The 11,588-nt window shown below is 40.9% G+C and overlaps 1 protein-coding gene and 1 long non-coding RNA gene across 9 annotated transcripts in view; one reads left to right on the forward strand and one right to left on the reverse strand.

Annotated features, from left to right (window-relative positions):
• Window positions 1-11,588, forward strand: part of EPB41L5 (erythrocyte membrane protein band 4.1 like 5) — a 159,071-nt gene that overhangs the window by 142,985 nt on the left and 4,498 nt on the right. For 3 of the 5 annotated variants that reach the window (XM_070476323.1, XM_070476325.1, XM_070476327.1), the window contains 4 exons: window positions 539-629; window positions 2,518-2,592; window positions 5,844-5,885; window positions 6,241-6,362. In XM_070476323.1, coding sequence (XP_070332424.1) covers window positions 539-629; window positions 2,518-2,592; window positions 5,844-5,885; window positions 6,241-6,362 — 330 coding nt within the window. The remainder of the gene's footprint in view (window positions 1-538; window positions 630-2,517; window positions 2,593-5,843; window positions 5,886-6,240; window positions 6,363-11,588) is intronic. The other 2 variants (XM_070476324.1, XM_070476326.1) reach the window with 1 other exon arrangement.
• LOC139038085 (uncharacterized) lies at window positions 3,286-10,039 on the reverse strand. 4 transcript variants are annotated; one of them, XR_011491023.1, is made up of 3 exons: window positions 8,454-10,015; window positions 6,927-7,196; window positions 3,286-6,398 (listed from the first exon to the last, which is right to left on the reverse strand). It is a non-coding gene; the product is annotated as an uncharacterized lncRNA (long non-coding RNA). The 4 variants fall into 4 exon arrangements; XR_011491024.1 differs by having other exon boundaries at window positions 6,927-7,004; window positions 7,107-10,008; XR_011491025.1 differs by having other exon boundaries at window positions 6,927-7,004; window positions 8,454-10,003.

Here is an 11,588-nt window from a genome sequence, read left to right on the forward strand (position 1 = left end):
CTGGCGTGCTGCTGTCCATGGGGTCGCAGAGTCAGATACGACTGAGCAACTAAACAACAACAGCGTTTCCATCTAAATTTTAGGATTACTTGTCCTAGTTCTGTGAAAAGGCCTGATAGGCATTTTGAAAGGGATTGCATTACATCTGTAGATAGCTTTGGATAGTGTGGACATTTGGCAATATTAATTCTTCTAACACATGAACATGGGATATCTTTCCATTTCTTTGCATCATCTTCAGATTCTTTCATCAGTTTTCAGAATATGGTTTTCAAAATAAAGGTCTTTTACCTCCTGGATTTGCTTTATTTCTAGATATTTTATTATTTTTAATGCAATTTTTTTTAATTTTTACTTTTAATGCAATTTTAAATGGGATTGTTTTCTTGATATCTCTTGTTGATAGTTTGTGTGTTGAAAAGCAGGACTAATTTCTTATTGAAGAGTTCGTTTTTCTTCTTCCTGAGGAGGCTGCTTGTGACCCCTGAGTCACCTCTTGTCAGTCCTTCATGATGTGAACATGCCTTTCTCTCCCTAGTGCTGAATTAAAGGAGAACACTGTGCCCGTCCGTGGAGACTCTGTGGCTCTGATGCGGACCACACCTGCAGAAAGTGGGTCTGCTCTAAAGGTAACAGTTCCTGCCACTTCTTAAGGTTTCTCCTCACATTCTACTGAGTTGAATCTTGGTTATACAGAACATCTGGTGAGTTCTGATGGACACCAGAACTTAAGCTGTGAAAAAAGCACTGAACCTCACTTCTCTAGGGAGAATCCTATTGTCAAACCCTCTTGTCAAACCCAAGAGTAGCTCAGGGTATCTTCCCCATTTTTGAGTTATTTGTTGTTACTTTGTTTTTTTTTTAGATGATCTCTTATTTTTGGTTTCTGTATGCTGACTCTACTTCCCTAGTGTTTGAAACAGAACACTGCACATAGTAGGCAGTAAATAAGTATTGATTGATCAAAAGTAACATTCTGAAATTGTGCTGTATTATAACCAGCTTATCTCAAATCCTATCTTGTATACACTTGTCACACACCCATTGTTGTTTAGTTGCTAACTTGTGTCCGAGTCTTTTTGCAATCCCATGAACTGTCGCCCATCAGGCTCCTCTGTCCATGGGATTTTTTAGGCAAGAAAACTGGAGTGCTTTCCCATTTCCTTCTCCAAGGGATCTTTCTGACCCAAGGACCGAACCTGCCTCTCCTGCATTGCAGGCGGATTCTCTACCCCTGAGTCACCTGGGAAACCCCACACACCCATACCAGTTCAGAAATCATGGAAACCCAGTTCATTGCCCTGGGAATGTTTTAATTTGCTATTTAAACAACAAATTAGTTTTGTAAAGGAACAGTTACCATTTGTACTTGTATTGCATAAGCAAATTTATCATAGAAATTTACCAAATAATTTATAAAAAGGAAAAAATTAGCAATTACCTGTATTCCCACGAGTCAAAAAAACTTTGGAGTTTTAAAAAAGGAACCTAAAATATTTTCAACCCAGAGATTCCTTTCTTCTAATTAAAATCCTAAAATGATATTTTGACATGTTTGATCATTGAAAATCTTTAGGTGGAACCTCAGATGTGTTTTGAAACAGAGAAAGACATTTATCCCCCAAATTTATTGCATATTGTGTATCAGGATAGCATGCTAGGCTTTGAAAATTAAAAAATGACTGAGACATGGCCTCTTCTTTCAAGCTGCTTTGTAGTACAGTCGGAGAGAGAATTTTAATACGTGTGGTGGAGATAGGCACAGGCTCTTTCGGGGCTCCTCAGGTCCCACAGGGTAAGGAGGAGTGGGACAGGAGGAGCGAGAGGGCAGTTACTTCATACGAGGGACTAAAATTCAGCTAACACTGAACTGGAGATGTCCCATGGGCTGAGGACAGACAGACATCTATAAATAAAGGGTACACCCTGGCTACTTATTGCTCTTATTTCCAGACTGGAGTTCCATCTTTTATCCTTTTAACATTCTTCCTATGCATCCCCCCAACACATACACACACACACTGCTATACAGAACTCTGTTTGTATAAGGCGCTTCAAATATTGATTAGACAAAAGCATTAAATAATGTTTATGGGGGAAATTTACATTATACTCCTTTGTGAACATTGGAGCACCCACCTGTGTGAATAAAGAAGCGCTGGGAGTTCAGGCCTCTCCTTACGTGCTGGCTTCTTGCTGGCTGAACCTTTTACCTCTCTTCTCTAGTTCAAGAGCTGAGAGCCAGGATAGTCCTAAACCCTACCCAAGTCTTGTCTTATCAGAAGGAATAACTATATGAAAATTCACAAAACCCTTGCGTGTTTTGAATTTTGGGTTGTAGGCTAGGTTCCCTCCAACACAAGTAAAGTCACTGATACCTGTGGCTCCTGAATGTCCCGTTGGTTTCAGGATTAACACCAGCCAGGCATGGGTCCAGATTATACACTGCAAGGATACGGAAAAAACTGTTCGGTGATTAATGGGTCATTTAACATCTGTGTATCTTGTCTTCCACAGGATGCTACAGATGAACTGGATGCCTTGCTGTTGTCTCTAACTGAGAATCTCCTTGACCACACAACCACACCTCAGGTAAAGATGCTTTAAAACGGGAAGATGGAAAGGTATTTCTGTTTGAAATTGTCCCTGCTGGATTCCAATTTTTACCTTGTCTATAATTTAGTAAGACTTTTCATTTCATGAATTTATATTTCAGTAACCACATAGCATTGCTTTTCTATACTAAGTTCTGCCAACTTGAATCTGTGTGTCATTACATAACCACATGTTAACTGTGAGCCTATTTGTAACTAAAGTGAAAGTCATTCAGCTGTGTCTGACTCTTTGCAACCCCATGGACTGTAACCTACCAGGCTCCTCTATCCATGGAATTCTCCAGGCAAGAATACTGGAATGGGTATTCCCTTCTCCAGGGGATCTTCCCAACCTAGGGATTGAACCCAGGTCTCCCACATTGCAGGCGGATTCTTCACCATCTGAGCCACTAGGGACACCCAAGAATACTGCAGTGGGCAGCCTGTCCCTCCTCCAGGGCGTCCTGCCAACCCAGGAATCGAACCGGGGTCTCCTACATTACAGGAGGGTTCTTCACCAGCTGAGCTACCAGGGAAGCTCTTTTTGTAACATAATCCTATTAAACAGCATGAGAGGAACATGTGGGGTAAACCAGCTTCTTCTATTGTCTGAACTTCCAAAGAGTTCAGACAATAAAGAATTTTAATTTAAAAATAAAACATTTACAGAAAGATGGAATCATAAGAATGGTTGACATTAAACACATTGATCTTTATTTGAGTTTGGGAGATACTGTGTTAAGTACTGTGTGTGCATGCCAAGTCATGGCCAACTGTGAGCATGATACAGATAAGAAACAGTCCCTTCCCTCCAGAGACATGGAGACTGGTTGGGATGGAAGGTACACAGAGCCTCATTTAGCGCCTAATGACTTGTGTGCTGGGACCGCTGTGACATCACCTGAAGGCTTGGAAGTACAGGTGGTGCTCGGGTGTGTGTGTGCATCACTGGAGAGCAAGAGCACGCACAGACCACTGGTCTCCACCCCCGGAGTTTCTGACTTGGTGTTTGTGGGGTGGAGCCTGAGAAGCTGCATTTCGGACCGTTCCCGGGGGGTTCAGATGTGGGCCAGGACCACCAGCTGATATCAGTAAACACAAAGACTTTACCAGATGCACAAACAGAAAATACAAGGGGTGTTGGCGGTTTTGGGCCACAATAATCCTTTAACCAGGACGAAGAGGTAACTTCTAAGCCTAATGAAAGATAGCCTGAAGCTGGAGAAGGAATCCTTGGGGCCCAGCTCAGAACACTTACTGTGTGTCTGCGCTTTCTCTCAGGTGGGTGGGTGATGAAAATGAATTTCATTAAAAGCATTTTCTGTCACTAGTGTATTTTTACTTCCCTGCAAATTTAGAATGTTTTCTTTGTTTTAAATAAAAATGTAGAATATGATGCATTTTAGATTCTGCATATAAGCTATCCTACTATCCTTACTAATTTTTAGTTAGTAGAACTGTAATACTCTTTTAATAAATTGAGCTTTTTAAGTGATTTTGATATGTGATGAGGCCAGTCCAGCATCATTATACTGATATTTTGCTGTTTTTGATTGTTAGTTCTTTCAGATGGTTTTTAGAATAACTTTGTCAAGTTTCACTCCCTTGAAAGCCTTTGAAGTTTTTATTGTGATTGTATTAAATCCATAAGTTACCTTGAGGAAAGAACTGATATATTTGTGATTGTCTTCTTGGCCAAGAGTATAAAATGTTTTTCTCACTCAAGATTTCCTGTTTCTCCTAAAAGTTATGTAGTTATAGTCTCCCCAATATAAATTTTATGTTTTCCTATTTTTGTTATTTCCAGACCCTTTATGGTTTTTTTGCTAGTAAGATTTTTTTTTACCCATTAAAGTATTTAGGACTTAACAGAGCATAGTCTGTAATGTCCTCTGTGATGTCTTCTGCAAGTCTTCTCTGTTCTTTGTTAGGTTAAATGCTAAATGCTTTATAGTTTTGTTGATGTTGTGAATGGTATTTAATTTTTTACTATTGAATTCGTAAGTTGATTTTGTGTTTAGGAAACTTGCTGAGTTCTTTTCAGTAGTCACTCTGCTGATTCTCTCAAATATTCTGTCAGTTTCTGGGGTGTGTTTAGTATCTCTGTCTGCAATTATTGGTTAATCCATTTCTTAACCTATTGTTGGATCTTTCAATTTTGTGTGTATTTTGAGGATAGATGCATGTTTGTTGATTGTAATTATACTTTTCTTGAGCTCCTTTTAACACTTAAAATTGTCCTTGTTTGCCCCTTTTTCCTCTCTTTATTTCCCTTTTGATCAATGTAGCTTTAAGTTTGAATTGCCTTAAATAGAATTTTATATTAATTTATTTTCAGTCAAAAGTCTCTATGCTTTGATTGAGTTTAAATCCACTTATATTTACTGTAATTATTGTTATTATAGGACTTCTTTCTGCCAAACCATTTTTTGTTAACTTTTACTGTACTTCTTTTCTCTCTGTTTTATTTTCTATGGTTAAAAATTCATTTCTTAATATTGATGGGAAAGTCATATTTTATATATTTTAAAAATGTTTATTTTTTATTAATTTGGCTGTGCCTTATCTTAGTTGTGGCATGCAGGATCTAGTTTCCTGACCAGGGATAGAACCTGGGCCCCTTGCATTGGAAGCGTGGAGTCTTAGCCACTGAACCACCAGGGGAGTCCCTTTATTTTGTGTTTTTATTCTTTTGGTAGTTACCTAAATTACTAAGACCTGGACTTATATTAATTTTTTCTTATCAGAATGTCATCAGTGCAACGGCTAGTGTTAAGTTTCCATTAAACAGGGAGAGTTGGGAGTTGATTAGATGACTGTTCTACACATAAAAGTGAGATCTAGAAAATCAAACATTAAAAAGACTATAACAAAGGCCCTATGAGTCAGTAGCAGTGTGGGTGTTTTTATTCTGTTTGCTGCATGCATAATTAGAAAATGGACTGTATAGAGACAGACTTTTTTTCTGTGTTCTTTCTTTTTTGCTGTTCCATTTGAATTAGTCACAGTCCCCTGTTCAAGAAGGCTGTGATCATTTGTAATGAACTGAAATGAAATTTCAGAAAATAAACGGTAAATTGAATGCTAGGGATTGGGGAAATCCCTAGTAAATGACCTGAAAGTAGTAGTAGCATTCAGGTTCCACCCCCCGACCCATGCGTTTCATAGCAGAAAAAAGCATTATGAGTATAATTATAAAAATTCAATCTTCCCTAAGAGTAAATACATGTATATATACATTTTTTTCAGGTGTCTTCAACATCAGCGATCACACCCCGTTGGATTGTGCCAGTAAGTTAATGATATTTAGAATTTTTCTTTCTGTTCTCCTTACAGAATGAGGCCTGAAGGAGTACCAGGTTCTTATTTTCCCTTGAAAACCTGGGGTCATCATCAAAGCTCTTTTAATTAAACTTACTGGCTTCAAACTAGTAATTTAAGTTTTCTGTTTGTAAATGTGTAAGGGTGCTAACAAAATAAAAATCTGATGTGAAGGATAGTAAAAGCAAATAAAAAACCAAAAAGCAGCTGTGATCATAAACATCCTCGCCGTTACCGTAATTGTTGGAGAAGATAGCTTGGAGCTGAAGTGCTGCTTGTCAGGGGGTGTGATCACCTGCTCTCAGACGTGTTGTGTCTTTCTCAGCAGAGCACTGTCCTTCCTAATGGGCTTGCAGGAAACGGGTTTTCCCTGACGGGGAAGGAAGGGCTGGGCAGCAGAGAGCTCATTTCCCCCCCAGCGCCGTTCTTGGTGGACGCCGTGACCAGGTGAGGAATTATTTCTCAGTTGCACTTCTTAGGCATCTGTTAGGAGGAAAGAAATAATAAAATTAATTGTATTTAAAGCAATAATGTCCATTCTTCTTTAGCCAAACTTAATTGAAACTGAATAAATCTCTTCCTCTGTTAATTTTATTTAGAGTAGTGTTTTTCCTTTTTTCTTGTCAGTAGCAATTTTCTACAAAATTATGAAGTAGACCTTATTTTTTTTAATTACAAGTCTTTGTTAGATAAAGATGTTAATAGATCTATCTTTAAAGTTTTATATTTGTTTTAAAATTGATTTATATCTTTTCCTATCATGCTTTACTGTTACGTTGTCCATCAGTACAGAGGAAGAGATGCAGATAAGGGTAGGGCAGGGGATTCCCAAGGTGAGGGCTCTGGTGTAGCTTTCACTGAAGCCTGCTTGTTGCAAGCTCATCTTATCTCATTGCTTGCCACAAACAGAAACTGAACTCAGAAGAGCTTTTGTTCAGCATGTAATTCTTCAGCTTTTGTTACGACCAAGACTGTGCCTGTTTTGCAAAAGATTTTGCCTTCATTTCTTACCTCTGACTTTTTCATGGGTGTGTTTGCTGTTTCTCACATCTTCCTGGTGTTGAGAATGCAGATCAGTTTTAGTAGATGCTTTAGAGAAGAAAAAAAAAAATTCCTAAGTATAAAGGAAAAGTTACTAGAGATGGTTAATTTGAGAGAAATTCATAGTTCATTTTAAAATTGTTGTCTTACCTCTGTAGTCTTTAATATAATTGTTTACTCAGCAAGCAACTGCTTGAATATTAGGTACCAGGCATTACTTCTGTCTGACATTGAAGAGAGCTGTGAACAGGAAGGATGTGGGGCCTGTTTCCCTAACATTTGTATGGCTAAGTAGTACCCACTGCTAAACTAGAGATTACCTGCAGAGAGCCAGGTAATAATTCTCTGTAACTGAATTTACACAGTAAAATGTGAGTTCTTACAGACTTCCAAATGTTAAGTCACAGATGACACCAGGGCCTTGTCTTCATTTCCTTCCCAAAGTAAATAATCATAAAGGGATTAGATTAAAAATGACAGACAGAACACCTGAAGCTAGTATAATATGTCAGGACCTTAATGAGGAGAACATGGCAGTAAATCAGCAAAGCAGACCCAGAAAGCAAGCAAACTCACACAAATACAGTCCCTGATTTACACAGTGCTAAAGGGAAAGAGTGGTCTCCCAGGCAGTCAGCCTAACAAGTTAAGTATCCTTATGGGAAAAAAGTAATCTTGACTCAGCCTCATACTGCACACCAAAATCTACTGTAAGTGCATTGAAAATCTGAAATGTCCATAAATAAAGGTTTTAGCAAAAAATATAAGTAGACATCCTTGTGGCCTTGGGATAAGCAAAGATTTTTTAAACAAGTCATAAAATGCTATATTCATTCAGGAAAAAACGGACAACTTGGATTGTATCAAAAAGCTTCTATTTATCAACATACAATTTCAAGCACTCAAAAAAGAAGCCACACAGTAGAGAAGACAGCTGCCACTTCCCCTCTCTCTGACTCTGTCTCTCTCACAAAGGACTGATCCAGAATATATAAAGAGCTCTTGTGAATCAACAAGAAAAATGCAGCTCAATAGAAAAATTGGCAAAAGAGTTGAAAAGCAGTTCACAAGAAGGATATCCAGATGGCCAATAAACCATTAGATGATGCATATCTTGACAAGTCATTGAGAAATACAGATTCAAACCACTGTGATACCACTCCATACACCTAAAATGGCTCAAGTGAAAGAGACATGTAGTACCAAGTAGAGATGAAGTCATAGGGTGACAGAAACTCTGTAAATTTAAATAACTGTGTTGCATGTAGATTTGGCAGTATCTATGAAAGCTGAAAATACTCTTACATGCATACTCAATAGAAATACAAATATACATCGATTAAAGGTATGTACAAAAATGTTTATAGCAACTGTATTCATCACAGTAATTGAAAACTTAAGAAAAAACCCATTAGCAGTCTACTAGATAAATACTAGACTAGAGCAGTGAAAACGAACAAACGAAGTATGTCAGAGAAAGACTGATGAGTTGCTTACCTGAGTTAGGTTAAGCGTTTGTTGCTGTGTAGCAGGTTACCACACATCTCACAGCTTAAAACAGCACAGGTTTCTGCAACCTCTCCCTGTGGGTCAGGAGTCTGGATACAGCTTCGCTGTGTCCTCCACTGCAGACTCCCCCAGGTGCCGGTCGGGGAGGGGACCAGAGCTGGGCCGCCAGCTGAAGGCTCAGGTGGAGGGGCTCTGCTGACAGGACGCAGTTCCTGAGGGCTGCAGGCCAAGGGCCTCCATTTCTAGCTGGCGTGAAGCCAAAGGCTGCCCTCAGGACTTGCCATGGAGCCTTTATTTCCAGGAAGGCACTGGGACACTTGCCTGCCACCCGGAAGTGCCCTGTACTGTAATCCCAGGGGTGAGGACCGGTTACTTTTGCTCCAGTCTGTTGGTTAAAGCAAATCACGGGCCTGCAATGCTCAGGGGAGGAAGTCACGTAAGAGTGCCAGGATGTTTGGGTCACCGGGGGTTGTCTTACAGTGTCTGTACACAATAATGGTGAGCAAAGTAAAGTTCAGAAAGAGGCCCAGCCCTCGAGGAGCCAAGCGGTGACTCCTCTCGAGGTGGCTAGTTTCAGAGCCCTAGTGACGTTCTGTTTCCTGACCTGTACAGGAGCGGCTAGTGTGTGAGGGTTCCTCAGCCTCCAGGCTCCTGCTGCTTTGTGCACGTCAGCATGTGAGCGTTATAATCAGTAACATGTTTAAAAGGATGGTGCTGGCGTTGCATCTCTGAGGATTCAGATTTAGTGGGGGTGTGCACTGTGCAGATCTCATTTTAAAGGCTTAAAACAAGAGCGGAGACAACGGCAATTGAAAGAATGAATAAGTTTGGGGAGCAGCGAAATGACAGATGAGTGGTAAATAGCTTGACAGGAGAAAACTGAGATCTAAGCCTGAAATGGGGCAGGAATGGAAACTGGAAAAGTAAGAGCCACGTTCTCACTGTAGCTCTGAGGAAAGTCTCAGGAGGTAGAGGGACCAAATATGAAGATGATCCAGGTGGAGCTGAGAACCTGAGATTTGGTTGAAAGCATCTAGACCCTCCCCACGAGGTATTCCCGGAAATTATTAACCAAGTTAAAAATAAGACCCAAAGAATGCATGGAAGATAAGATTCAGGAAATCTCCAAAAAAGTAGAATAAAAAGCTGGAAATTGAGACAGAAGAGAAAGTTCGAGAATTGGTCTAGGAAGTCCAATGTGTGAATCATTGGAGAGCCAGAAGAAAGAACAGAGTAAATAAAAGTGACCAAAATATTTAAAAAAGGAAATCAAGATTTTTCCAGAACATAAATACTTGAGTTTTACATTAAAGGAGCTCAGTGAGTACCCAGTAACACAATGAAAATAGATGACGCCGTGGAACATCATGAAATATCAAATTTAAGAGAGGATGTATGTCTTCAGAGAGGGCGGGAGAAGAGTACTTACAAAGGACTGGTAATCAGATGACAGCAGACTTTACTGAACCTAGGAGATAATAAATAGAACAGTGCCTGCAGAATCTGGAGAAGAATCGTTTCCATCTCGTATTTATACCCAAACTACCAATGCAGCGTGAGATTAAAATGACATTTTCAGGCGTTCCCTGGTGGTTCAGTGGTTAGGGCTCAGTGCTTTCACTGCCGGGGCCTGAGTCCAGCCCCTGGTCAGGGAACTAGGCTCGCTCTCCCACATGCCACATGACATAGCCAAAAAAAAAGAAATTTTAAAACATAGAATTCCCCTAAAATATATGCTTCTAAGGTGACCTTTGTCAGGAAACTACTTAACTGGAGGATGTGTTCCATCAAAATAGGGTGATTATAATTGGCTATACCCCAATACAAAATAAAAAGTTTAAAATGTGAAAATAAATAGAAGGTTTAAAAAAAAAACAACAACCAGCTGACTATCCCAGAAAGAAACCATGGGACCCAGGAAACAGGTGCAGGAATTTACCAGGAGGAAAGTGAAGCAGGCCTAGAAGGGATCCTGTGTGGATTTGAAGAGGACGTAGCATTCCGGGAAGGATATTGCCAAGGGAAAATGAGAAAACACAGAATTGCCCACCCCTAAATTAAAGAAAACTTACAGGAGAACAGAACCATGGTGCGTTTGCCAGGTTAGGGACACGTTGTTAGACACTCGGTATTAGACACTGGGCAGGCAGTCGCAGTGAAAACCAAGGCGCTCCCTCAGTCCAGGGACAGCGGACTCTGAGGGAGGAGATGCAGCACACGCAGACTGAGCCGTGAAAGTGTTTGTGTGATTACAGCAAGCACTGAATGTTAACATGGTCACAGTTGTTCCAAAACTGTGTTCAAAAGATAGGAAGGGAGGGCCATGGCGGGGTGTCCTTGTGGAGCCACATGCCCTAGGGCAGTCAGGATGCTGCAGGGAGCCTCCCCAGAGGGCAGCTTAGAGCTGCAGGCACTGGGCTGCCCTGAGTCTCTGGTTCAGGGAGCCGGAAGCGGGGCCTGAGAACCTGCATTTATGACAAGTTCCAGGGACCACACTTTGAGAAGCCGAGATCCAAAGCATGAAGGGAAACACCAGGAGAAACCAGTGGCAGTGTTGTCTCTGCCGTGTAGGAATGGAGAAGCGGGTTCCAGCAACTGCTGACTGCTTTTTCATTTATGTGTCTTGCTAGTGCTTCTGACATTAATCTCTGTCCTTGGTACTTTGATACTGTTTTCAGTTTTTGTGATACCGAAGTAGGTGCTGTTACGTCTCTGCACCTCCATCCATGCTCTTCACCTTAGGCAGAGCCCACGCACTTTTTAAAAAATATGTATTGGCTGTACCACATAGCAGGAGGGATCTTCGTTCCCCAGCCAGGAGTCAGGCCCACACCCCCTGTGTTGGAAGTGCAGAGTTTTAATCACTGGACCCCCAGGGAAGTCCCAAAGACCAAGTACTTGTACTCTTCCTGTAGCTGCAACAAGCAGAGGAGGTGGTCCCGGAGCTCAGACCCGGCCGCGGGCGCCGGCCGTGAGCGCAGAAACCCATGCGCTGCTGCTGTCTGAGCGTGCGGCCATCCTGCTCTCCGCGCTGTCCACGTCCGTGTTCTAGTGACAGCCCTGACTCAGCAAGAAACTGGGTATCTGCTCAGTGCGTTTTATTCAAGGAAGTCGGGGAAATCT

This window comes from Odocoileus virginianus, chromosome 13, assembly GCF_023699985.2.
Source record: "Odocoileus virginianus isolate 20LAN1187 ecotype Illinois chromosome 13, Ovbor_1.2, whole genome shotgun sequence".
Classification (NCBI taxonomy): domain Eukaryota; kingdom Metazoa; phylum Chordata; class Mammalia; order Artiodactyla; family Cervidae; genus Odocoileus; species Odocoileus virginianus.